Source organism: Heloderma suspectum, chromosome 2 (genome assembly GCF_057233095.1).
Source record: "Heloderma suspectum isolate Gila_16-S chromosome 2, 16-S_ref, whole genome shotgun sequence".
Taxonomy (NCBI): domain Eukaryota; kingdom Metazoa; phylum Chordata; class Lepidosauria; order Squamata; family Helodermatidae; genus Heloderma; species Heloderma suspectum.
In genome coordinates this window covers 2,346,935-2,374,807 of record NC_139459.1, presented here as the reverse complement: position 1 = coordinate 2,374,807, position 27,873 = coordinate 2,346,935, and the positions used below count along the sequence as shown (strand labels likewise).

The window sequence follows — 27,873 nt, the reverse complement described above, 5'->3', positions numbered from 1 at the left end:
TGTTAAGACAACTGCGCTAATAAATGCAAAATGCTTCGAACACTTTAAAATGCTGCATAAGTGCTAAGCAGAGGGCAACGAAAATATGACCCCAAGAAGAAAGCATAAGCTGCAGCAAGAAAGTTCACATTTTTGTCTGGAGTAAACCTGCTGATGTGGCACAGGACACATCTGATCCCCAAAGTGTCTTTTCTTGAGACAAGTCCCATTCTTCTTGTGGGCCTGGACTACCACCTCTCCTTACAGGACCACTATTTCAGACAAAAGCTCCTTTTTAAGAGGCATTTCATTTTTTCTAGTGAAGGAATCACTGGGGACCCCGCACAACCTCCAGGGAAAAGCACAAAAGCCTTGGCATAGAGGATAGATGTGACCAAGGCCAGGATGAACAATAGCAGCTGAAAAGAGGACTATCAGGAACACAGGAAGGTGGAAGCCAGCTTGAAGTTATGGGTTTTTTTTATTTTTGTGGGGTTTTATTTTTTGTTTTGTTTTACAGGCTATTGTTGTACCCGTTGTTAAAGCTGCTGATTCTGCCGTAAAACTAGAACAGAAATTTCCCAGAAATATAGTCAGTTTCCCTCCTCGTTAACTCCCTGCCTGCCTCCCAACCAAACCAGCCAGCCAACCAACTGCCTTGCATTTAAAGCAGACTCCAGCTTACAGAGCCTGACACGCAGCTACATGGGTCTGACCAAGGAATGAAGAAGCCAGGAGTCCACTGACCATTGGAATTGCCCTGTACAACATGGCCTGTTCTGGAGTTTGGTCCACTCTGGCAGCACTTTAACCATAGAGATCGTCATCGTTGTCTTCACTGTAAACATTTCCACCACCGCTGCCTCCTGTGCCCTGGCTTGGTCCAGCACCACCCTGGTTACCCGACGGGAATCTGCAAGGAGCAACCCAGAGAGAAGTGTGGTAATTAAATACACAGCAATGAACATGAAGAGGACTAGACCGTAAACCATAGGTGGGGAATCTTCAGCTGATGATAGAGTACAACTCCCATAATCCCTGGCTTGCATTGAAGGGAAATGGAGAGCTACAGGTTCCCCACTCCTGCTGTGTGCATGCAGGAGGCAGACAGGCATGACAGAGGCCCTTACCCAAAGTGGAGCCCCTTGCAGTTCAGTCAGGCCACACGGCTTCCCACCTCCCATATTTCTCATCCAATTTTAGGAAAGAAGACTGGAGGGAGGGGGGAAGAGAGGAGGCCAAGCCCCTCACCCCACCCCCACTCACTCCCATGCATGCCTCTGACTCGGTTATGATGGCAAGAAACTGCAAGGAACGTCTCAGGACATGAGCTCGAAAGAGCCCTGGGTGATCCCAAGCTGGGGAGGGGATACTGTAGAATTACTAGGCACTGGCAGAAGGGGCACCTATGGAAAGCAGAGGCCTGGAGGCAGAGTGGGCGCTCTCGCCAAACTCGGCATGCCAAGCAACTTACATTTGCACAAAAGTCACCCCATTCCACTAAAATTTGATTTTAAGCCATGGATTCTCAAATACATGAGAATCCATGACGTATATTCTGTTTGACCCTCCAAAGACCAGGTTGGTAAAAGGCAAAGAACAGACGAATAGACTGAAGTGTAGTACTGGCAAGACAACAGGAATGGCAATCATTGTATTCCTACCCCATCACCACTACTACTTGCCCATCTCCTACCTTCCCCCCACGCCATCCCAGACTGTAAACTCTCCAAGCAAGAAATATTTTGAGTTGTACATAGCAACTGTCAAGACAGCTGGCACTGCATTTGTTTTCGGTAAGAAAAGCTGCTCTGCAAGGCACAGAAGCTCAAGTTGTTAAATGTTGACACTGCCCAGCCCAGTGACAGAAACGAAAGCATGCATGCTAGAAACGGCTCCTGGGAAAGAGACCATCAATTTCCTGCCAAGCTCTCCTGGTTACCTGAAGCTGCCGAAGCCCCGGCTCTGCTGTAGGGTCTGTGCGAACATCTCGTATTTGCGGATGTCGTTGTCGCTGACTGAACGGCGGGCAAAGCGCATAGCTTCCTCAAAGTGATCACGCCGGATCTCGGGCACTGGGTCATCCTCCTCAACTTCCTAAACCAGCAAAGTCACAGGTCTCAGCTCAAGGCACAGGCTGCAGCCACGCAGGACAAATCCCACAGACATCAAATCCCCACCAGAAGCCCAGACCCTGCCACAGGCACTCACCATTGCAGAAGGGTTTGTCTGTCTCTCTCGCTCCCGCCTGATCTCGCTCTCAATAGACTCACGAATAGCCAGCTTGCAGGCCCGCTGGCAAATCTCTGTGAGATCAGCTCCAGAGAAGCCATTGGTCATCTTTGCCAGGAACTCCAGGTCCACATCCTGAGGAAACAAGGGAAGCCCCATTCGTCACAAATCCCCACCCAGCCAACAGCACCAATCCCGCCCCCACTTTCCCATCACGGCAGCAGCTGCCACTGTCAGTTAGTTGACTCCAAGAATACAGGTCCGACTGGCCTAGCACAAACTTCATCAAGCTTTTGCAGCTGCATCTACTGGGGGCAGGGGCGGCTAGCCAACACATTTAAGTGGGCTTTCCTCTCAAGCTATGCACAAGAGGATCCAAGAACAGTTCCTATGGCAGCAAGACCTGGCCCTCCTACTCCATCCCTTGTCTGGAAGACTGCAGAGTGCTGCCCAATAATGCACCCAAGGAAAAACGGCAAGCTGTGCATGTGTGCACACACACGCACACACACAGCTACTGCTTTCCTCAGCCCCCCAGAGTGACTAGTTCCAACCTTAAAAGGCAACCAAGGTTACCATTCTTCTTTGCTTGTCTCTATGACAGGAGTAGCCCATGCGCCTCCACAAGGAACAGGCGCTCCATGTGTCAGAGCACCCCAGACCTCCAACGTTAGCCATTCGTGACCATATTCATTTGCCTGAACAACACTACATTTGGCACCAGCCCAGGGGGCACCAGGCTGAAGGGAAGAACTGGACAACACAGAGCAGGAATAACCACCTTCTCTCATGTGGAGCTGGAAGGGTATTTTGCTGCAAACTTCAAGCATCTTGGGGATGGTGAGGCTCTAGAATGAAGCTAGCAACAACTAGCAGGAAGAGATTCACAGGTGTGGAACACATGCCCTCAGGCACAGCCTAGGCATTACATACAAAACCCAGAAGAGAAATGTAGCAATACAGCAAGAAAAGCAATGTTCGTTTTCTGCTAAACAGAACTGCGGGCAAGCATTTTATCACACCTTGATTAAAAGCGGACAGGGCATACAAGGACCAAAGTTGTGTTACGGTCCAAGTAGTCCTCCAGGTGCCCATCCTTGACTTCAGAAACTCTCTTAATCTCTCAACAAGTATTTATGAATATAGATATATTTTAATATACACCCCCAAACTCACACCCCCTGCAGAACACCTGTCAGCACAAACTTGCCTTGGCAACAGGGGATTTCCGCAGGTTGGCCTTGAGGATGGCCACCCGTGACTTCTCATCGGGCAGTGGGATGTAGATCAGCTGGTCCAGGCGCCCAGGGCGCAGGATAGCGGGATCAATGATGTCCGGCCTGTTGGTGGCGCCAATGATGAAGACGTTCTTTTTGGTCGACATGCCATCCATCTCCGTTAGGATCTGGTTGATGACTCTGTCTGCAGCACCACCACCATCTCCTATGTTCCCACCACGGGCCTTTGCAATCGAGTCCAGCTCATCAAAGAACAGCACACAGGGTGCTGCTTGGCGGGCCTGTCCAGAGGAAGAAACTTTGTCATACCTCAAGCATGCAGAACCCACCACGATGCCAGTAGGGCACCTTACCATGGGATGCTGCAGTGCTGCTGGCATGACTTTTCACGTGGATCTGATGACGTTCACAAGAGCAAATACCATAATAAATGTTAGTCTTTTCAAGCGCCACAAGCCTTTGTTGCTCACATGGATTAGTTTTTCTGGATTGCTCCCTCCTCCAAGAGTACTACTTCATCCTGCCTGGTATTCTTAAGGGTACAACCATACAACTCACTGCTGGGGACTGTGGCAGGAGACACGTGCACGCTACTTCAGTCTGTGCTGGTTCCCTGCAAAAATCTGGCTACCTTCCAATACTCCCCAAAGCAGTGGTGGCGGGTGAACAAGTCTTGCCCCCAGCTACAGCGCTGGAGCGGCATCATGGGAAGCCTCTATATAAACAAGGTCACAGGGCACCAAAGGTTTTAAGTGAAGAGTTCTCCAGATTTCTGGAGAAGGAAGCCAGAAATGGTTATAACTGAACTCTGCTTTGCTTCAGGTATTGAGTAGGCCTCCTCACCCTCATCAGAATGTGCCACTTAAGAGAGTCATGACAGACAAAAGGTGGCAGAGAACTTAAAACAGACCATTCCTGATGCCTATTTCAAAGTTATCGACAATATTGCTGCTCAACAACATTGTAAACTTGGGGGGGGGAGAAGAGGGAGATCAGTCTGCAGTATAGATTCTGCTCGTTCTTGATTTCTGAACTAATAGCAAGGGAATGGAAGACTTTACTCAACCTATCTAGGGTCCTAACTGCCACAAGCAAGCAACCTCTACCCCTCTACAAGAGAAGAGACTGAACAGTCACAAAGCTCTCTCCAAGAGACCGCGAAACAGAATGTCGGACACAATTCCAAATTAAAGTACACTGGGAAACATAATGCAAATTATAGTGACAGACATTCAGCATTGATTGCAATTGTTTGAGGTGCACTTGGGGGGGGGGGGGAGACATCAAGATCACAGCAGAAAACTTACTGAGATCATAGTCTCCCGAGTGCTGTGTCCATGAAAAAAGGAGAATTAGGTATCGGGACTTTTTAGAAAATGGGCTGAAAAATAGAACAGCAAGTGATCAGAATGCCACTCATTACATAGATCTACAGTGCACTCAACGTTGGGGTGGCAGGAGGGCAGGGAAACACACTACAGTTCTGGTCAGTGCTGGAGAAAGAAGGTAGACGGCCAAGCCTCTATAAAGAACAAGTAGTTGGGGCTTTTGGCTTAGAATACAGGGACTCATGCTGGAACACATATTAATTTGTAGAATGGATGGCTTGGAGAAAAATAACTCATTTTCTTGCCACGTTAGTACTGTTTACACAATGAAACTGGTGGGAAGTTCAACTTAAGGTCACAAATTTGCTGTACAAGCTGCTAAGATTCAAAAGGATTTTGACATGTCAACTTCTTAAGCAGAACTACAAATTGCTAAACAGGGCCTCCATGTTCAGCAGCAGTATATCTCCAATTCACAAGCACGAACTGTTCAATTCCAAGGAACTTCTTGTGGTCCATGAATCCGGGCCTAGCACGGAAATTCTGAAAAGAAACTAGGGAAGTCCAGCATGTACACAGAGCCTTACCTTGTCAAAGATCTCACGCACGTTGGCCTCTGACTCTCCAAACCACATGGTGAGCAGCTCTGGACCCTTGATGGAGATGAAGTTGGCCTGGCATTCATTGGCAATGGCTTTGGCCAGCAGGGTCTTTCCACAGCCAGGAGGCCCATAGAACAACACCCCTTTGGAGGGGGTCATGCCAAACTTAAGGAATTTGTCAGGATGCTCTACTGGGTACTGGGGAAGGAAGGAGTTCAACGTCAGCCCCAAAAGGTTAAGGGGGTGGGTGGGAGAGAACACCTTGAGTTCAGGGCCCTGTCAGACAGAGATGCTCATGGCTGTGGATCACTTGGGAGCTGCTCTGCCGCAAGCATCCACTGGTTCCTTGGGTCTCGCAGGTCCAGTCTGACAGATTGAGCCACAGGTAGATAGCGGCACAATACTAGCTCAAAGCTAGGCATCTCTTCTCCTTCTGCCACTCCCAAGCATATATCACTTCTGCTACTACCAATAGGGAATTGTCCTAGAGTAGACACCACCAGCCCCCTTACTAGCTCAGTGACAAGCGAGTAATAGTGACAAATGTGCCTGGAGGCAGGCAGATTAAGGCATTTATGGTGTAAGCAGCAGTGGCTAAGCCAAACATAAAAGGCACCAAAATAATCCATGTCTGAAAACAATTCAGCTAATTCCACAGAAAGTGACACATGGATGTCCACCATTCTGTAGTTAGTCATTAAGAGCACTGTTCCCAGGATCTTAAAGAAGTACAACAAGCTGCTTTTAGAAATGCAGAGAAAGTACATAGCTAGGTTTCTTGGCAAATATGTCAACTTAAAGCCACAGGTCACATTACAGGCATCTCAGTTTTGTAAGAAGACTTGGCAGGCATGAAAAACAGCTAAGAGAACAGACAAGGCTTAAGCACCACAGGACTTCCCTGTTCAGTAACAAGAGGGGTGTGCAAGACCCATGTGCAGTCTGTAATCTAGCCAGGACCACCACCTACATGCCATCCTTATGGAACACCCTTCACTAAGACACAGCTTGAGTTTAAAGAACATTTGATTATCTAGCCTTCCCCCATAGCTCCTGCCACTATTGTGTCAATTTACATGAAGAGCAGGGAGGTTCTATGCAACAAAGTGCTCCCATTTCACTAATACTGCTCCCTACTTGAAACCATAAGGACCACAGCAGAACCAATGAAGGCAAGAGGTCACAATACAGTTGCTGATCCCAGGGAGGCTGCAAGACTAGTCCCGTAGCTTGGTTTTACCACAGACAAGTACCAAGCTCTTGCTCAAGTGATTTGGAGTCTGGCAAAACCAGCTCTCACCTGTACAAGCTCCTGGAGTTCTCGCTTGACATCTTCCAAGCCTCCAATGTCTTGCCAGGTCACCTGCGGTACTTCCACCACAGTCTCACGCAGGGCGGAGGGGTTGCTCTGGCTCAGCGCCCACTGGCATTTGCAAGGAGAGAGGGTGAGAGGTGAGGTACTGCAGTTTCAAGGCATCAGGATTTGCACAATCTGTCAGCATAACTATCCATGCCAAGAGAGAGAGGCACAAATGCACCTAGCTTACCCTGAAGTCATCCATGGTCACCGCCAGCGAGTTCATCACTTCAGCATCAATGGTCTCATCCTCGAGGTCAATGAGATCCATCTTCTTCCGGATAGCCTGCAGAGCTGCCTCTGAGCACAGTGCAGCCAAGTCTGCACCAACATGGCCATGGGTCTCATTGGCCACCTGAAGCAAGAGGAGAGGCATGAATAAGGAAGTGCTCTGACCTTGGAGGGAAAAGGAACCTATCGGCTCCTCACAAAAGGAGACTAGGAGAGAAACAGAAAAAGAGCTATGCCTACACACCCCATCATGTACCATGTGGTTGCCAGGTGGACCCAAAGTAGGAGGAGATGCAGAAGTAACCATGTGAAAGAAGAATGGTGTGTAGTCCAGCACTCTGTTTGGACTAGCTTCTTATTTTGGTTAACTGTGCTTTGTTTTCCTCTGCACTCAGGATCGCAGCTCTACCACACAGCCCAAGTTCTTCAGTGGCTGCTGATGCTGGCCAATATTTTGCCACCTCCTCCTGAGAACCCACCACTGAATAACTTTAAACAGAAATAAAGTGGCACCTCAACAGGCTATATAGCTGTTTAGGGCTACTAATCATAGCAGATGCAACCTTAGGCGCACAACTCACCATTACACCACCAGCAACAAGCTAGAAATGAGGTGAGGAAAAGGTAGGACACTCTTGTGTTTCATGCACACTCTTTCTGAAGACACTCAGTAACTGGGCACAGGGTTCTGCTGTGGCTAGTGTGGGCTTGACCCAAGTCTGAGAGTTCTCAAACTCGACTTCTCACCCTCATCTGGCAGTCTGCCCCAATCCAGGCCAGCCCTTGCTTAGGGAAGTGTTGCCCCTTGTCTTGCCACAGAAAGCATTTTCTTAGAATGCCATCACTAACCTCTCTACCTCTCTTTTTTCACCTAAGAGTCCAAGGGAGGTGCTGGAACTCTTGAGCAAATGTCTGGACACAGTACTGGAATGGATGAGGAAGCTGAAATACAATCCAGGAAAGATAGAAGTTCTGTGGGCTGGGAAGCTGACAGATCTGGATAGTGGTGTGAAACCAGCCCCAGATGGGGTTGCCCTCCCCTTGAAGATGCTCGCAGACTATTATTGTTTGGTGAGCTGTGGGTAGCAGCTGTGTCCAGAAGTGCTTTTTACAAGCTCCAGCTTGTATGTCAGTTGCAGCCCTAACTGTAATGGTCAGACTTGCCCTTGGTTACCCCCAAACTGGACTACTGTAATGCGCTTTACATGGGGCCTCTTCTGAAGACAAAATGCAGCTGCCTGGATGCTGGTGAAGGCCAGAAAATCAGAAAACGTAACTCCAATTTTGCAGCAATTGCACTGGTTGCTAGTAAGCTGGTCACAGGAACACAGGAAGTTGCTTGATACAGAGTCAAACCACTGGTCCATCTAGTCCAGGACTGTGAACACTGACTTGCAGCCATGGCTCTCCAGAGTTTCAGACAGGAGTGATGCTGGGGATTGAACCTAGGACCTTCTGCATGCAAAGCGGGTGCTCTATCACTGAGCTATGGCCCTTCCCATTTCCCAATTCAAACTCCTGGTCTTAACCTTTAAAGCCCTGAACTGCTTGGGAACCGCCTACCGAAGGATCACCTTCACCCATATAATCCTACCTGTACACTACAAGTTACATCAGGGATCCGGGGCCTTCTCAGAAGTGGCCCCACCACTGACACTCCCTTCATACTGACATGTGCCTAGCACCTTTTGTGCAGGCATTTAGGTGAGCAGTAAAGACCTTTCTGTTTAAAGCTGCTTTCAGTTGAATTCATAGTTGGCTTTTGTGTTCAAAGCCACTTGGCAAAGTATTCTGTATGCTTGCTACTGTGGCTGTTGTCTTGTTCCTGGCTGCGCTTCTGTTTGTATGCCATTTTGTGAGGGCAAAGTCCCGAAAAGCATCTTTTACTGTGTTTTATGACCTTCTGTAAATGATTAACTTAAGGCAATATAAACATGTTTTAACTGAGTAGATTTTTAAAAACCAAACAAACCTGCTCCAGATCAACATCATCAGCCAGCTTCATGTTCTTGGTGTGGATCTGCAAGATCTCTAGACGGCCAGTAGCATCTGGAATGCCTATATCCACCTCCCTGTCAAAGCGACCTGTGGTACACCAAAGGCAACACTGACATTGTGCAGTAGAACCTCATCCTGCCCATACACTTACCTAGACCACCAACCAATAGATCAGGGAGTACTAAAAAGCAAGGCACCAAAAGGACCGAGCTATAAAGGCCAGAGGAGACTGTGCGCTACAGCATATCAACAAATGCACGTGCAGGATGCAATCCTCCCATGTTTCTTGGCAATGGCTCACAGGCCACAATGCTGTTGAAAACTGGTTGTTAGTGTGCTTTTCTTTCCTAATGGCAAGAAGGAAACAATACAGAGAATAAGGCTGAAGTGGTGTGATAGTGTTTTAGAGCTGTGTCTGAATTTGGAAAGCACCCAGTCACACCTGGCAATTACAGCCTTTGACATTGCACACCCCTGGAGTAATGTGTCCCTCAGCCCCATTTCAAAAGGCCTCTGCAAATGATCAGATCAGACCTCTGGCAAGAGTGATCTGTCCCTTTCCCAGCAGCCCACTGGGCAGGGAGAAGGGAGAAAGGGGGTGGGAGCAGAGAGGTGGCCCCACCCACTTTTGGCTCTGGCCCTACCCACTGCTGGGATTCCCATAGAGACTACAAAAACTTACGCGGGAGGCTGCAACCCATCTGGGAACTCTCTGCTGTGTACGTCTGCTCTAGAACACAGTCACCTCCAGAATGCTGCAAGTGTGTGCCAGTTAACTGAAAATCAGCCAGCCATAAACCTCTAGCCAACATGTACCAAACTGCAGCCACCCACCCCACCAGGAGAACTGAACAAGCCAAGTTACCAAATCGCCGGAGTGCCGGATCAATGCTGTTTGGTCTGTTGGTAGCGGCCATTACAATCACATGCGCTCGCTGCTTCAGGCCATCCATGAGCGTCAGCAACTGAGACACAATGCGCCGTTCTACTTCGCCATGCGTCTGTGGAAAGAGCAGCTAACAGTGTGAAGTTCTGGTTGGAAAGGCCCAGCTCCAAATCATAAGCCGGGGCGAATCCCCAACAAAACACCCAAGAAGCCAAGCTTAAATCCAAGTAGGATGAGAGATCAGCCCAAGAAGTCATTTTGGGACAGACATGGGATCAAATACAGACTTTGATGCAGGACTCAAGAGAAGCACAAGGCAAGCAGGGGCAAGAAGCTGGCAACCCAACAAATCTAGGACTTGTATGCATCGTATGCAGCCTTCCTTACTCTTAGAAGGTCCTTTTATGAAACAAAACACTGAACTGGGCACAACAATGTGGTGTAATTACCTCTGCCCTGCAACTCACAGGAGCACTAGACTCCTGTGCAAGAAGGCCACAGGGCAGAAAAGTCTGAAGAGCCGAAGCCTAGATAGAAGGGCTTGGATCTAGGTGACACAATCACTAATGTCTGTACTCCAACAGGTCATTCACCCCTGGCCCAAGCACCTAATTTCAAAGTGCTGAATCTACAAAACTGAGCTCCATCAGTCCCCAAAGGACTGCAGAACACTCACCTTCTCTCTCTTTGGAGCAATGGCATCTAGCTCATCAATGAAGATGATGGCAGGTGCATTCTTCTCAGCTTCCTCAAAGGCCTTCCGCAGATTACTCTCTGACTCACCTGCCAACTTGCTCATGATCTCAGGACCTGTGGAAATACAGCGAGGTACCATCAGAGAGGATGGAGATGGTGATGACCAGCACAAGATGCAGTCCTACTTCTAAAACAACATTAGCAGCACTGCCAACAGCAACAGTGTGAGTTTCTAAATCCCTTCACTACAACTCCTGGCATTCCATTTCAACTCTGAATGAATATTTGCAGACTGACTCAGCTAGTCTTGATTCGGAAATGGAAGGACCAGACTTGAAACACTAAAAAGCAGACAAAAAGAGTCACCATCTTCTATTCACCTGGAACTGTTCGCACTGCTTAGATCTGAGTACTTCCTTTGGGCTCCTTAAGATACCTTGACGTTCCCAAGGAGACAGGCCCTCTACAGACATGGCAATGCCTTTCATAAACACCCAGCGCCCAAGGAGAGAATAAGGATGCTCCCGTGAGGCAAGGCAGAACTGTGATCTTATATCTGAACAGATAATTCTTTTAAATTGGCTTAGTGCTGTGTATTTTTATTCCTCTGTTCTGTTTAAGGCAATGCATTTTGATTTATTGCGGTGTTTTATTGTACTTTTATTCTAATTGTGATTTTTAATTGTTTCTTTATATGGTAAGCTGCCTAGAAAAAATAACTTAAAACAAACATAAAACCAGTAAGGGTCTGTTACTAGACTGGGATGCAAGTGAAAGGATCTGACAACACCCTGACAACGCTCCTATGGCATTCATCCAGAATTTTACAGAAGTCTCTTTGACACAAGGATCAAAAAGTGGGAAAAACTACTTCTGTAGAGGAACGGAAGAGCAGCAGAGGAGAGGGAACTCTCCAAGTTTGCTAGAAAATGTCAGCCATTCAGATGTACCAAACAGCCCACAATATAACTCAGCTCCATTCAAACAGAGAAGGAAATACTGAAATGCAGATGTAGCTTTAGCAGGGACAGTCCTGCTCGCTAAGAACTGAACTGAAATCTTGTGAAAAACCTCTTCACAAGAAGGCATGTGTTTAGAAAAAGTTCTATGTCCAAGGATTGTTTCCTCTCCACCCCACTGCCTTTTGCTTAATCAAGCATGCAGTTCAAGTAATCAACGTGAAGCTACTGCCTCAAACCCACCATTGATCAGAAAGAAGAAAGCTCCCGTCTCATTTGCCACTGCTCGGGCAATCAGGGTCTTCCCAGTACCAGGTGGACCATAAAGCAGGATACCACGGGGAGGCTAGAGAAATGCAGATTATTAACATTTTAATATTAAAGCCACTTTCTACTTAAGCACCAGCAGTTATCCAGGGAAGGTCCCTGGCGCGACCAGCACCGTGTAGCAGTCTGGAGTGCCAGGGCACTCTTGAAGTATGACCCCAGCATAGCATCATCATCATCATCATCATCTCTATACCGCCCAATAGCCAAAGCTCCCTGGGCGGTTTAAAAAGATTAAAAACATTAAAAATATAGTATACCAAGATTAAAAGCCATTTATCTAAAAAAAAAAAAAAAAGCACGAACAGACAATATACACAAAAGAATAGCTTCAAACAAGCAATCCCAAAGCAATCAACCATAACCATAAGACATTCCTGGATCGATTAAAACCTGTCATATCTTGCCAAGTGCCTGGGAGAAGAGAAAGGTCTTAACCTGGCACCGAAAAGATAACCATGTTGGTGCCAGGCGGGCCTCATCAAATCATTCCAGAATTTGGGGGGCCCCACCGAGCAGGCCCTTTCCCTTGTTGCTGTCTTCCGAGCTTCCCTCAGAGTAGACAGCCAGAGGAGGGGTGTAGTGTACAGGGAGGTCTGTGTGAACTCATGTGAAGCATGAACTAGTCCTTGACCGACCCTGCATAATATAACTACCTGCAGGACACATCCTTCACCCACACAGCGCACAAACCCAGCTTTCGCAGGAGCAGACAAGAGGAGTCTCAAACTGAGCCAGAGACCCACCTTCACACCAATAGCCTTGAAGAGAGCAGGGTGTCTAAGAGGGAGCTCCACCATTTCCTTGATTTGAGCCAGTTGCTTTCGGCAGCCCCCAATGTCATCATAGCCCACTTCGTTCAGGGATTCCTCTTCATCCTGGCAGGGGACAAACCATAAATGCACAAAGGACCTAGAGGTCAAAACAATGTGGTAACTCTGTGTGATCAGTTCAGAAGGGATGAGTCCCAAGCTTACTATGCTTTCATGAGCTAACTTAGCACCAGGATCAGTCAGCCTGGATGTGCGCTCATTTCCTAACATGCCCCCTTTCCCATACTCACAATGAGAATTTCCATCATTTTAAGAATAAGTTAGCTGCCATATTGCAGACAGCCACATTGGTATAGCCAGAGATGTAAAATTTCCAGAAATGTTGAGGCCATGGGAAAAAAACATTTTTCCCCAGGAGTTTTTAGAAAAATGGGAAATTTTGGAAAAATTGAAAAATAAGCAATACTTATTTTGTTAGTGCTCTTTATAGAACCAAAGTCACTTCGTTGCTTTAAGACAACCTTCCCTAACCTGGTGCCCTCCAGATATTTTGGACTTCAGCTCCCATCAGCCTCAGGCAGCATGGCCAATGGTCAGCAAAGCTGGGCACTGTAGTCGAAAATATCTGGAGGGCACCAGGTCGGGAGGGCTGCTTTAGGAACATAAAGCAGCCTTTCTGTTCCTAAGGTTATTTTACAGATGACTTATAATGATAATGTTATGAACAAACTACTTTAAAACTATTGGGCGGGATAGCTAATACCCTGGAAGACAGAAACAAAATTCAAAGTGATCTTGATAGGCTGAAGCTCTGGGCAGAAAACAACAGAATGACATTTAACAGGGATAAATGCCAAGTTCTGCACCTAGGAAAAAGAAACCAAATGCACAGTTACAAGATGGGCGATACTTGGCTCAACAATACTACAAGTGAGAAGGATCTTGGAATTGTTGTCGATCACAAGCTGAATATGAGCCAACAATGTGATGTGGCTACAAAAAAGGCAAATGCTCTTTTGGGCTGCATTAATAGAAGTATAGCTTCCAAATCCCAGGAAGTACTAGTTGGCCTCTACGCAGCACTGGTTAGGCCTCATCTGGAGGACTGTGTCCAGTTCTGGGCACCTCTCTTTAAGAAGGATGCAGACAAACTGGAAAGGGTTCAGAGAAGGGCAACGAAGATGATCAGGGGACTGGAAACAAAGCCCTATGAGGACAGACCGAAAGAACTGGGCATGTTTAGCCTTGAGAAGACTGAGCGGAGATAGGATAGAGCTGTTCAAGTCCTTGAAAGGTTGCCCCAGAGAGGAAGGCCAGGATCTCTTCTCGATCATCCCAGAGTGCCGGGCACGGAATAATGGGCTCAAGTAACAGGAAGCCAGATTCCAGCAGAACATCAGGAAAAACTTCCTGACTGTTAGAGCAATATAACGGAACTCATGACCTAGGGAGGTAGTGGGCTCTCCCACCCTGGAGGCATTCAAAGTGAAGCTGGACAGCCATCTGTCAGGAATGCTCTGACTTGGATTCCTGCACTGAGCAGGGGGATGGACACAATGGTCTTACAGGCCCCTTCCAACCCTACTACTATTCTATTATTCTACTAGCCATTTGAATGCACCAGCATTTGGGGTGGGTTAGGGTATTTTAGAAAACGTTTTTATTGTAGAATGTCATTGTTTTAAACTGTTTTATTATACGCTGTACATCGCCCAGAGTGGCTGGGTGACCAGCCAGGTGGGCGATTAATAAATTTCATCATCATCATCATCATCATCTATGCTCTGTACTGATGCAATTCTAAGGAAAGGGCCCCTCCTAATTCAGAATTGGTGACCACCAGGCAAAGTTTGATTATGCACAGGTTGAGTTGGGAATAAAGGAACCTAACTCCATATACTTTCCTAATACTAATCCAACTGAGTTGGAAGAGAAAGAATAATTTAGTTTGCTTTGGATTTTCAATTTTTGTGAATCACCTGTTCCTCTACAATGCAACACCCCGGACATGGCAAGACCAGATCCTTTGATGCTCTCTCATCTTCCCTGCAGACTTGAAGGTTGGAATGTGGTTGATAGGACCACGCAGATCCACTTCCTTTCAACTATAGAAGCCAGATTCCAGCTGAACATCAGGAAAAACTTCCTGACTGTTAGAGCAATACGACAATGGAACCAATTACCAAGGGAGGTGGTTGGCTCTCCCACACTGGAGGCATTCAAGATGAGGCTGGACAGCCATCTGTCAGGGATGCTTTGACTTGGATTCCTGCACTGAGCAGGGGGCTGGACTCGATGGTCTTATAGGCCCCTTCCAACCATACTATTCTATGATTCTATGAAAGCTTTTAAAAGTAAACTCAGCAAATCTGTAATTATTGTCTGAATAGATTAGAACTACATTAAATGACTGCTACAGCCTCAGAAACACAGGACTCTATAGAACAAAGCCCAAGCTGTCAAGAATGCACATTTACTGTCAAGAATGCACAATGGTGACTCTACTAACATGTTGAGAAACTGAGCATAAATGTCTATCTGTAAAATATACTTTAGATGAATAATTTCAATAGGGAATGAAAGAACTAACTATGCTGAGAGTCTTACAGAGAGGATTAAAAAATATTTTCCCCCATGGCTTATTTCCAGACATTTTACATCTCTAGCCTTTCTATAAGAGTGTTCTTATTATAGTTTTCAGAAATCATTTTGGGGAGAGAGCGCAGGACAGGAAGGCCTGGCGTGCTATGGTCCATGGGGTCACGAAGAGTCGGACACGACTGAACGACTGAACAACAACAACAACAACAAAGGCTAGATAACAATATATAAATATTTTCTTGTAGAATTTAAGACAAAGTATTTCATAAGCCAAAGTTGTTCAATTTTTTGGAAAAAAAGGAAAAAAGCCATTTTTTTCTGAGCCTTCACATGTCTAGGTATAGCAGCCAAGAAAATGGTCTTCTCCATTTGCAGCCCTGCCCACTTCATTCTTCATAGGAAGGCACACCAAAGCTACACAGAGCCACTTTATCAGTGTAAGGCACGGTGGGCTGAGGAATTCCTAAGAGCATGTCATATGTGGATGCCTTGGCATGGTCATTTCAAGAGCAGCAGAGGTTTTCCTTCTCAGAGAGGGCCCTTCCCTACTGTATGGAACGGCGGATTTGATCCTTAACTTCACCCACCATAAAAAAAAATTCTCCCACGTCTTCTTATGGCTCTCCGCAAGAGACAGAAGAAAAGCTGTGGAACAAGCCTGCTCCACTCACCTCTCGCTTGATCGGCTCTCCCTCACAGTGAATCACAGTGTCTGGAGCTACGATGCAGTAGGGGCTTGGGTCTGTCTCCACCACTTTGAACTCCACTGCACGCATCCCTCCACGTACCAGGAAGATGTCCCCTGAAATCATCAGCATGTTAATGAGGACCAACAGACACTACCCACCTCCTGATGTGGTGCTCTCAAGGGCTGCCACAGCTCTCCATTCCACTACACAAGAAAGCTGAACGCTGGGGAGCTGCTGAAGCATTCCTCAAGAGATGCTTCCTTTACTACAGAATCATAGTGCAAGAGAGTGACGGCAGTAGCCTTGGGCCTTCCCAAAAGGGCACACGAATGGCAGATGAAAGAGAAAGCCAGCCTGACTACCGCTATCAGTAGCATGAATTTATACTCTAATCCAGAGCATTTGTACTGCACTTTCAAGGGTTCAAAGCACCTCACTTACATTGCTCATCACAATCCTTACAACTCTGTATGGTCGGAGGTCTGTACTGTTACCCCCATATTGCAAATGGAAAGGCTGAGTGACAGCAGCTTGCCCAACTTCAATTAGCAAGTTCCTGCCAGAAATCAGAATTGAACCAGGGACTCTGGTTCAAACTGCAGCCCCTCAGCCACTACAAGGGGTCAGAATGTGAAAGAGCAGCTTAGTGTGCACTCCTAAGTGTGTTTACTCAGAAGTAAGTCCCACTGAACTGAATGGAGCTTAGTCCTTGGCATGTTAGCTCAGGAGGACTTCAGCCTTAATCACTTTAGTTGGGTTCATCCATGAGAAAGAGCAAGTGACTGGGCGCAATGTGCAGGGAGAGGCACCAGAGTTCATATGCCTCCTGTCCCGAGAGAGGAACAACACTCAGCTGCAACAGAGTACGCTAAAGGGAGCATAAGTGACCAAGTTCCAGCTTGGGAATTATGTTTTTTGGCTAAAGTCTGACAAAGCTCAAGTGATTGACACTACTTCTGGAAGAGCCAGCTCCTTTGTATTCTGAGGAGCCGAGGATGATGAAATGACTGTGTCAATTATTTGAGTGTGAATGGCAGAAGACTCGGAATGAATACGATCGGACACAGGTAAGAATCCCCTTGCAATCTCATTCTGTGGCGGTGATGGTGGCAAAGCAATCCTCCTTCTCCGCCACCATTGCATTTGCTCAGTGTCGTCCAGCGGAGCTCTTTCGTGTGGTTGAAGGCCTCTTGGGCGTAGGCCTTGGAACACAAGAACTCGAACCCTCAAAGGCCCGCTGTGAACAATTTGCCAGACACTATGCAGATAAAATCGCTCGTATTCGTGCTGACTTGGATGCCATTGTTTTGACAGATATGGCTGGGGCTGGTGCACCATCTAGTCATGTTATGGATACCTTTCGGCTTGTGCAACCTGGGCAAACTGCTTGGAGGACTGGGGCCTACTACTTGCCCTTTAGATCCTTGCCCATCCTGGCTTGTGAAATCTGCCAGAGCTGGGCTGGATATCTGGACCTCTGAGGTGGTAAATGCCTCCTTGAGGGACGGTGAGGCCCCCGCAGCTTTGAAAGAAGCTGTGGTAAGGCCCTTGCCAGAGAAACCAAATTTAGATCCTATGGTTGCAGATAATTACCGCCCTGTGTCAAACTTGCCATTCTTGGGCAAGGTGCTGGAGCGTGTGGTGGCCTCACAACTCTAAGCCGTTTTGGATGAAACTGATTATTTAGATCCGTTCCAATCAGGTTTCAGGCCTGCTTATGGGATGGAAACTGCCTTGCTTGCCCTGGATGATGACTTACACTGGGGAATGGATGGGGGGAGTGCAACCCTGTTGGTTCTTCTGGACCTCTCAGCAGCTTTTGATACCATCGATCATAGTACCCTTCTGGATCGTTTATCTGGATTGGGCTTGGGAGGCTCAGGTTTAAAGTGGTTCCAGTCCTTTCTGGAGGAGCGGTCTCAGAAGGTGGTGCTGGGAGACTTCAGTTCCACCCCGTAGCCACAAGGTTCTATTTTGTCCCCCATGCTTTTTAACATCCACATGAAACTGCTGGGGGAAGTTATCAGGAGGTTTGGGCTGAAATGTCATCAGTATGTGGATGATACTCAGCTCTGCCTCTTGTTTCCATCTGCACATCCCAGGGAGGCTGTGGAACTCTTGAACCAGTGTCTGGAGGCTATTTTGGGATGGATGAGGGTGAACAAGCTCACACTTAATCCAGACAAGACGGCGGTACTGTGGGTTGGGAAACCAACTACTTCGGATGGAGGTTTACAACTGGTCTTAGGTGGGGTTGCACTCCCCCTGAAAGACCAAGTGCGCAGTCTGGGAGTCCTCCTGGACTCTGAGCTAACTGGGGAAGCCCAGGTGGCTGCCGTGTCCAGGAGCGCTTTTTACCAGCTTAGGCTGGTTCACCAACTGTGGCCCTATCTGCAGAGGATGGACCCTGCCTCAGTTATCCACGCACTAGTCACGTCCAGGCTGGACTACTGTAATGCGCTATATGTGGGGCTGCCTTTGAAGACGGTTCAGAAACTCCAGCTTGTGCACAGTGTGGCTGCCCAGGGATTGGTGGGGGTGAGGCGATTCAATTGCATAACACCTATGCTGCGCCAGCCGCACTGGTTACCGGTGCGTTCCTGAGCCCAATTCAAAGTGCTGGTTTTGACCTTTGAAGCCTTAAATGGTTTGGGACCAAGTTACTTGAAGGGCTGCCTTCACCTGTATCAGCCTGCCTGCACTTTAAGATCAGAAAGAGAGGCCCTTCTCATTTGCCCACTCATGAGTGATCACACATGAGAGGGCCTTCTCTGCAGTGCCCCACACCTTTGGAATAAGCTGCCACTGGAGGTCTTTCATGCTCTGTCTGTCATTGCAGACCTTTAAGAAGGCCTTGAAATGTATTGTTTTACCTTGGCCTTCTCATGATATGACTGCTATTTTTGCTGCTACTGCTGTTAACACTGTTGCTGGTTTTACTGTTGGCTTTTATTGTTGTTTTTCTTGTTTTATCACTTTTAATATTTTAACTGTTTTATGTATTTTATTGCTGTAAGCCGCCTTGGGAGGGCTTCTGCCCTGAAAGGCGCCAAGAAATATTTTAAATAAATAAATAAAATAAAGAGCCCACTATTCAGAGAAGCATTCGGAGACAGAAGCAGCGAAGGGTACCATGTGAAGCACACCTTTTCCCAAGAGGTAAAGTCAAACTAAAACCCACATATGAAGAATAGAAATGTCGTGCCCAGGAGCAGCATCTATCCAAACGATCCCTTTTAGGAAGTTGGTTTTTAACTTGGATTGTTTTAAACCATGATTACTGGTCATGATGGCTATATGGGAACCTCCAGGCTCAGAGGCAGCATGCCAGTTGCTGGTATTCTCTGTTGCCTTCAGACCCTCTTGTGGGCTTCTCAAGAGGCACCTGCCTGACTGAACACCATGGGAAACAGGATGCTGGACAGAACTGGTCTGATCCAGCAAGGCTCTTCTTCTATTCTTATGGCATGGTGATTTTATTCTTTGTTACTTAGCAGCCACCTTGCAGGTAGAAAGAGGGTAAGAATTACTAAAATAAATGCATTGGCTTCTTGTCCATCAGTTACCTCAAACTGCTGGCAAGGCGCTAGCGATGACTGTTTCTATGAGAAAGCATGGGATATGCTCCTGTGCTGCAACTGCAACGATACTCATTCTGCAACTATTCAACCATCCTGCAGGTGAGGACTGCAGATACCCCTGCTGCCACCCACATCCTCTTGATGTCTCAATGAGGCAAAGACAACTACGTGAGGGCTGGGATCAGATAAAAGGTCAGGTCACCTCAGAATAAGGTCCCTGCGCTCTTGGCCATGTCTTTCCTGACCCCTCACAATCCATAAGGACTTTTTATGGCTTAGACCAGCCTTCCCCAAGCTGGGTCCCTCCAGATGTTTTCTACTACAACTCCCATTAGCCTGCCCATTGGCCACACTGAGTTGCAACAAAAACATGTGGAGAGACCCAGGCTGACTTAGACATTGCAACTGCTTAAAACATCAGCCTAGACACCCCTCTGCAAAGCCATAGCTCACTCCAGATGGCAGAGGCCACAGGCCTTCCCTTGGGGTGGAATAGTCAGAGAATACCAGCCTGCTAGCTTCCCGAGCAAAATTCTGTAGGTTACGTCCAAAGTCTCATTCCCGCACAAGCTCCCTATTACTTTCATTCCAGGTGCCATTACCTTTTCTGATTGGTCTGTATGCTTCCAGGAAGTATGGCTTGAGGTAGACCTCAAACAGGTTCCCGGTGATCCCTTCCACGGTGTCATCAATGGGCAGTACATGAATGCGTTTACCATACTTCACATCTGGACAAGGCTGGATGCTGAAAAGGAAGAGTGTTCCTCTGTGACCCTTAGGTGGTTGCATTCCTGTGCAGAACTTGGGAAGGTTTCCACTAGCTAGAGACATATATAAGAAACAACTTCCAAGCCCTGACGAAAAGGACAATCCAATCCAACTAAGCACTTCCTTCCTGCAGCGTTCCCTTCATTATACCACGGCTGCCCAGAGCAGATGCTGCACCTTCCCTTCAAAGACAGCAGAGGAATAATGCCATTTGGGAGAGCTTACCAATATGCAAATCCAAACCCTGGGTAACTTAATACTGAAGCTTCACCAGTACTCAGGCAGTAGACCTGAGGCTTCCAGACCTTTCCCAGTCTCCAGCTCTTGACCTTTTGCTTCAAATTTCATTCACTTTCCCCCACCAAAACAGGACTGGAACAAAATGTTTCAGATTCTACAGTGATCTCAAATTTTGCAGATTACGATGTAAGCAAATTTACGTAATCTGGACCAACTGAAAAAAATGGGTGCCCTGGAGCAAATTTAAAGAATTTCAGATGCTCTACCTTTATAGAAGGATAGCAGGTTAATGAGACAGGGATATGGGATAGCTGCAGCAAGAGAATTATTTTGAAATGAAGTGCCAACTTTAAGGGGACATTCCTTATTGGAGAACACAGCAAGAATGTCTCTTAAGGTCAAAGTCTACAGTCAGAGAACCCCTTGTTTCAGATCTTCAATCTGGCACCCCTACTTTATGCTCCCTTTCTCTTAGCAGGGTGCAAAGATGTTTGTTTCCTGGACATTTCCTCTTCTGGTCTGCCTAGAGGCTTTTTAAAGATACTAGCTGGGTCAGATTAATATCCTCCTCTTAAAATCTATTAATTTAATTAATCAACACCAATTAAATTCATCAGTAGCCCAAACCAAATGCCACCACTCTTAGCAGTCCTCTTTCTAAACAAGGGAATCAATACAGTATGGTCCAACTTGACAAGCAGTGCAGGCAAAAGTTAATGCTCCAGCCAACCCAGGACAACATGCTTGGGAGAAGTCTTTTCCCAGATATGCCTTTGTGCTTACTGATCAAATTAGCTCAGTGTACTTAGCTGGACACTTAGCCCTCACCTGATCACGTCTCCAAGGCGCACCCTCAGGTTGTTGCGAACAACCCTGTTCATGCGGATTTTCTCATCAGAGCAGGTGTCATCAGACAGGACAATACATACTGCCTCTCTCCTCTTCTTCCCTTTCAGCAGGACTGTGTCTCCCCTGAACAGCTGCAGTTCATCCATTTTGGCCTGTGAATGAGTGTGAGAAAAAACATCCAATGTATGCTGAATTTTTAACAGAGATCAGTATAGTAAATTGGTCTACCTGAAACTGACAACAACTTATGTTATAGTAGTTCAGTAACGCATCCAGATAAGGACAAGCATATGATAGGGGCAAATTTAGATCATACCAGACTGAACAGATATTTTTGTTGGAATACACATCTATATCGATAAAGCAGTATGTTTAAATACTGAAGAGGCTGTTGGTCAGATAAAAGAGACTTGTAGGAAAACTGGGTCTTTCATATTGGAGAGAAGTAAGAGTTCCTGTTTGAATTAACCTCTTTGAAAATGAGTTACTAAAACAGAAACAGTAGTAGTTGTCCAGGGATCAGTCAGCTTTTATTTAGCATTTTCTGGGTGACTTCTTTTTGGGACAGAAGAAAATGAGCATGCGGTCAAGCACATGATTTGTATGTATGCAGAAGGTCTCAGGTAGAATCTCCAGTTAAAAGGTTCAGTTAGCAGATGCAAAGACCTCTTCCTGAAAACCTAGACAGCTGCTGCCTATCAGGGTACACAATTCTTGGCTGGATGGATAAATAAGCCTGAGCTGGTATGAGGCAGCTTCCTACACTCTGTGTAAGTTTATCAGCCATACATTTCCTACTTTTACTTTGAACGCACCTGGGACAATGACACAACACTGTTGTCCTCATTGATTGCTTCATCAACAATTAACCGATTGGGCCTGTTCTTCTGCTTGAGAATTGCAGTTGATAGGTCATCAGCTTTGGAACTGTAATAAGACAGCAGAGTTGTTAGGAGCTTAGCTAACAGAGCCACACCCTGTTTTGACCATTTTCCATCTGTGTACTATTGCCTTTCTTACACCTTATCATAAGCCTTTACAATATAAATACTGAATTCAACACAAAAGTGAGAGTTCAATGTATTCTTAAATACAATCCCCTACTCCGTACTCTACTGAGCAGTTATAGACTAGAAGTATTCACAAACACTTACCACAGTATTAAAGTGACAAAAAAAAAAACACCAGCAGGTGGCAATTCCATCACAAGACAAACCACATGCAGAGTATTTTTGTTATTATGTGGCAAGAAGATAGCAGCCTCTTGGAAACAAAACTTCAGGTAATTCCCAGTCCCTCTGCCTGTATTTTCCTACAGTGATGGACAGGTTTTATTTTAACTCATTTGATGCTCAAGAGTCCCAGGAGATCACAACACTAAAAGAAGTACTTGCTTATTCTATCAAAGATGTCTTCCAATAATTTCCAGGAGACACCCCAGCTCAACCAGGTCAAGACTACTGAAGGAGGAGGGGGATTCAAGGGTGCAGAGTAGCCATAAAATATCTTCCTGCATGCCCTCGCCATTTTCATTTGCCACATGGGAGGGCACAGAGAGATCACTATACCACACAGGAAAACAGCCATCTCTGAAGTACCGTGTCCAGTTCTGGACACCACACTTTAAGAAGGATGCAGACAAACTGGAGAGGGTTCAGAGGAGGGCAACAAAGATGATCAGGGGACTGGAAACAAAGCCCTATGAAGAGAGACTGAAAGAACTGGGCATGTTTAGCCTTGAGAAGAGAAGACTGAGGGGAGATAGGATAGCACTCTTCAAGTCCTTGAAAGGTTGTCCCAGAGAGGAAGGCCAGGATCTCTTCTCGATCATCCCAGAGTGCAGGACACGGAATCATGGGCTCAAGTTACAGGAAGCCAGATTCCGGCTGAACATCAGGAAAAACTTCCTGACTGTAAGAGCAATACAACAATGGAACCAATTACCTGGGGAGGTGGTGGGCTCTCCCACACTGGAGGCCTTCAAGATGAGGCTGGACAGCCATTTGTCAGGGATGCTCTGACTTGGATTCCTGCATTGAGCAGGGGGTTGGACTCGATGGCCTTGTAGGCCCCTTCCAACCCTACTATTCTATGATTCTATGAAGTATATATTGCTCAACCCATTTAAAGTTTTATGGGTTAAAACCAGCACTGGCCTGGAAATGCAGATGCAACAGCACTGGTGGATTACACTTTCTAGAAACCCAACTTCCATCAGAAGGTGGGTTGCCTTGTTGCACACTCACTGCACCCACTGAACAGTTGTTAAGAATTACCCTAGGTGGATTATGCATGATATTGAGAAAGTGGACAGAGAGACGTTTTTCTCCCTCTCTCATAATACTAGAACCTGTGCTTATATGAAGGAACTGAATTGTGGGAGATTCAGGACAGGTAAAACGAAGCACTTCTTCACACAGGGCATAGTTAAATTATGGAATCTGTTATCACAAGATACAGTGATGGCCACCAACTTGGACAGCTTTAAAAGGGGATTAGACAAATTCATGGATAAGTTTATCAATGCCTACTAGTCATGATGGCTATACGTTGCCTCCAGTATCAGTGGCAGTATGCCTCCCAATGCTGGAAACGTGTGTAGAAGGGTGCTATTGTGCTCATGTCCTGCTTGCGTGCTTCCCAAAGGCATCTGGCTGGCCTTGTAGAGGCAGAATGCTGGACTTGACAGGCCTTTGGTCTGATCCAGCATGGCTCTCCTTAAGTTCTTAGTTGCAGACCGCGTGCATCCTGAAGTCCCTAGCCACTGCTACTCCCTGAAGGTCCAGGCACAATGGTCTCAGAAGCATTTCAAGACTGGGCCCCACCAGCCTCCTTTTACATTCAGCTTCAAACAGCCTATCTTTATTCAGTTTTACCCAGATGCAGAGTAAAACCACATACTGCAAAACCAGACAAGCAGGAGCCCTGCAGGACCACACAGGGGAAGTCCTAAGGTGATTAAGGCTAATCAGTGCATGTTCAAGAACTTTCCTACCAAGGAGGAGCAGAGTCTCTGAAAAGTGTCCTATGATACCAACATTTCATAGTCAACAACGTCCAAGGAAAGTTTTAAAAAATGAAGACTGCATTAATAGAAGCATAGCTTCCAAATCCCGGGAAGTACTAGTTCCCCTCTACTCAGCACTGGTTAGGCCTCATCTGGAGGACTGTGTCCAGTTCTGGGCACCACACTTGAAGAAGGATGCAGAGAAACTGGAGAGGGTTCAGAGGAGGGCAACAAAGATGATCAGGGGACTGGAAACAAAGCCCTATGGAGAGAGACTGAAGGAACTGGGCATGTTTAGCCTTGAGAAGAGAAGACTGAGGGGAGATAGGGTAGCGCTCTTCAAGTACTTGAAAGGTTGTTCCAGAGAGGAAGGCCAGGATCTCTTCTCCATCATCCCAGAGTGCAGGACACGGAATCATGGGCTCAAGTGACAAGAATCCAGATTCGGGCTGAACATATGCGACAATGGAACCGATTGCCTAGGGAGGTGGCGGGCTCTCCCACCCTGGAGGCATTCAAGACAAGGCTGGACAGCCATCTGCCAGGGATGCTCTGACTTGGATTCCTGCACTGAGCAGGGGGTTGAACTCGATGGCCTTGTAGGCCCCTTCCAACCCTACTATTCTATGATTCTATGACAAGAGAGCTAAGCAACACACTCATCACTGACAACACTAGTACCTGCCTGTCAGTTACCTTTTTGCCCTAAGTCAGGCAGGTACACTTTACAAGCCTTTAAAACGAGATCCTTGGCCAGGCTCCTGCTTCCTCCTCACGCTGCTTGCCAAATTACAACACTGAGCCTCTCAACTGACAAACTGGAGCACTCAGCAGTTCAAAGAAGCTTCCAGTATGGATTAGTAAAGCAATACTGGTGACAACCAACATATTTTGGGGAACAGAACTGGCCTTGGACAGCAAAGTTAGAGGAAGCAGGAGCAAGAGTTCTATTGCATGCTAGTTTCAAAAGCATTGTGACTGGGGTAGGGCTAAGTTTTCATGAGGGAATATTTTAAGGATATACGAGCAGCTTTGGGGGTCATGGTTCTGTGACAGAGCATAAGCTTTACAAGCAAATATCCCAAGTTCAGTGCCTAGCATCTCCAGATAGGGCTGAGACTCTTGTCTGAAAGGGGGTACAGCTGTTGGCAGTCAGTACAGACAATTATAAGCCAGATGAACCAATGGCCTGACTTCAGTATAAGGTCACTTTCTATGACCCCCACTCCGCATCCTGAGCAGCTGCTTCAATTTCATTTTTTTAAAGGTCAGCAAAATCAGAGTGAAGGCAGGAAATATTTGTTAACTCAGAATTGGTTTCCTGACAAAGCCACGCAGTCAATTAGATTTGGCTTCATGATGCCAAATCAGAGTAGGGGGTAATACTTCTTTGCTCTTACTCTTAACAAGCAATCTTTTGTGCTTCATTCAGCTCTCACCCAAACAACCAAAAATAGGAGGGTGCATTTTTGTAGGAGGCAATGTCTTCTGAAATGCCCTCTCCTGTTGTGGCTCAGCCTCGTGTTTTTTTCCTCTTTCCAAGTGCAGCTGGCGAAGCCTTTAACGCAGAAGTCTTAAAAATCTTTAGCGTGTAGTTATTCTAACAGCATAACTTTATGCTCTTTAAGAATCTGGAATCCCTTTTTCCTTTAAAAGGGACAATTAAGGCTGCAATTCAATGCACACTTGGGAGTAAGCCCCATTGAACTGAGTAGACATGTATAGGATCGCATTGTAACTTGCTTTCCAATACCAGCCAATGGGGCTCAAGCAGTATTGTGAAGAGCCCAGCCAGCACATGAGGTGTGAACCCTTCATATGTAGCTAGTTCTGGTTAATTTAAAAATTAAACTCAGGGGGTGGTGTGCAATAACGAGTTCTTACTGCTGGTATCCCATGACGGCTGCCACTGCCAAAGATTTGCATTGTAAGCATGTGTTCGCTGGTGGCTAACATGTTAACATACTTAATAGCAAACTGGTTGGTCCCATGGGGCAGGATGTGTTTTTCTAAGTGGAGCAGGTGCAAGTTTCAAGATACACAATTCAACCGCGATACAATGGGAGATGGCCAACTCGAGCATATACTCCATTGAGCGAATCCACCAGGGATCTTGGCCTAGAAGTACCTGGCAGAAACAGCAATGCCAGTTACTCAACCAGAAGCTGAGGAGACATGAAAGGCTACAAGAGAAAGCCTCGAAGTCCAGAGAATGGAGCATTCTTGGCAGCATTACTTGGCTTGTTCCAAAGTATGGTTTATCAAACACTGCACAGACAAGTGGACTGTGGCTTAAACAATGGGGTAGGGAGAAAAAGATAAGCAAACTCCCATCTTTGATAAACAAATTGCTTCACAGGATAATCTAAATGATCCCCCCTTTCTGAATCAATGAAACTGATCACTAAGTTATAACTGACAAACAGAGCATCAGGAACCCCAAGCAGTTGGCAAGAAGTTGGTGGGTAGCTTCCTAGGTATTTTGAGAAAAAGGAGCAAAAGAGGTTCTTTCTGGGCAGGAATACAGGAAAGCCCTAAGAAAGGGCAAAGTGTTCCTTGCTGAAGGTGTGTGCACAAGGTTTGCCAGGCTAAGAAACGCTGCTCCGGCGGACCCTTTCTTCTTCTTAGCTCCTGAACTTGTCACTGGCACCCACAATCTGTCATGGTCCAGTGGGAGCTGTGCTGCACCTGGGTGCTGCTTCCCATTTCCAGACCCTAGAGCCACCACGGCGCTCCCCAGCAACGGGCAGCCCAGACTGAACCCCGTCCTTCGCCAGCTAAGGCTGCTGCCCAGGAGACCAAACCTCCGGCCTCCCCGAGGCAGGCCGGGCGAGCCCGCCGGCAGGCCGCCCACCATTTTGTCCCATCCCCGCCCCCAATGACTCCACAGATCTGGAGCAGGAAGTGGCCTCGTGGAGGAAGCGAAGCCACCGGCTGCCTCCCCTGCAGCGCGCCAAGGCCGGGCCGTGCGGCTGCGGGGCCAGCGCCGCAACACAGCCCGCCCGCCCCTCGCTGCCTCTCCCAGGGAGAAGCTCGCGGGTCAGGCCCGCCGGGAGGGGGCTGCGCGACGCAGAGCAGCCAGCCGCATCTCCCCCGCGGCGCGCCCGCGTCCAGGGCGAAACGGGGGCGCGAGAAGCGGAAGGGAGCGCCACGGGGACGCCGCGAGGTCACGGGGGCCCGAAGGGGAGGCAGCGGCGGGCGCGAGATGAGGGGCGCAGCTGCGGCGGCTGAGGGGACGCAAGGCGGCGGGGTGGCGCGACACGCGAGAGGAACCGCGGCGCCTCTCCCCCGCCGGCACGGCAGAGCGAGGCCTGGCGTCGCCTCACCCGGCGGCCGCGAGCGAAGGGGGGGCGCGGACCGTGTCAGGCGCTTCCCCGGCACTCACTCGGCTCCCGAGGCCATGCTGGACAAGGCTCGGCTGCGGCGGGGTGGGTCGGTGGCTTGGCCTGGGCGCCGCTCGCTCGGGCTGCTGCTGCTCGTCCGTCCGCCGCTGAGCCGCTCACTGGATTTCCCCTCAGATCAACGCCGACTC

At 47.4% G+C, this 27,873-nt stretch overlaps 1 protein-coding gene and 1 long non-coding RNA gene across 2 annotated transcripts in view; one reads left to right on the top strand and one right to left on the bottom strand.

Annotated features, from left to right (window-relative positions):
* Window positions 1-27,873, top strand: part of LOC146351847 (uncharacterized) — a 1,244,848-nt gene that overhangs the window by 374,316 nt on the left and 842,659 nt on the right. The window lies entirely within an intron of this gene.
* VCP (valosin containing protein) lies at window positions 442-27,873 on the bottom strand. Its single transcript, XM_084832734.1, has 17 exons — window positions 27,727-27,873; window positions 22,150-22,261; window positions 21,314-21,486; window positions 20,080-20,222; window positions 15,879-16,009; window positions 12,580-12,711; window positions 11,750-11,852; window positions 10,528-10,661; window positions 9,831-9,966; window positions 8,940-9,052; window positions 6,927-7,091; window positions 6,680-6,802; window positions 5,365-5,577; window positions 3,422-3,730; window positions 2,191-2,346; window positions 1,922-2,076; window positions 442-892 (listed from the first exon to the last, which is right to left on the bottom strand). Exons 1-17 carry the CDS (start codon window positions 27,741-27,743, stop codon window positions 787-789), a joined length of 2,421 nt encoding a protein of 806 aa, XP_084688860.1. The 5' UTR covers window positions 27,744-27,873; the 3' UTR covers window positions 442-786.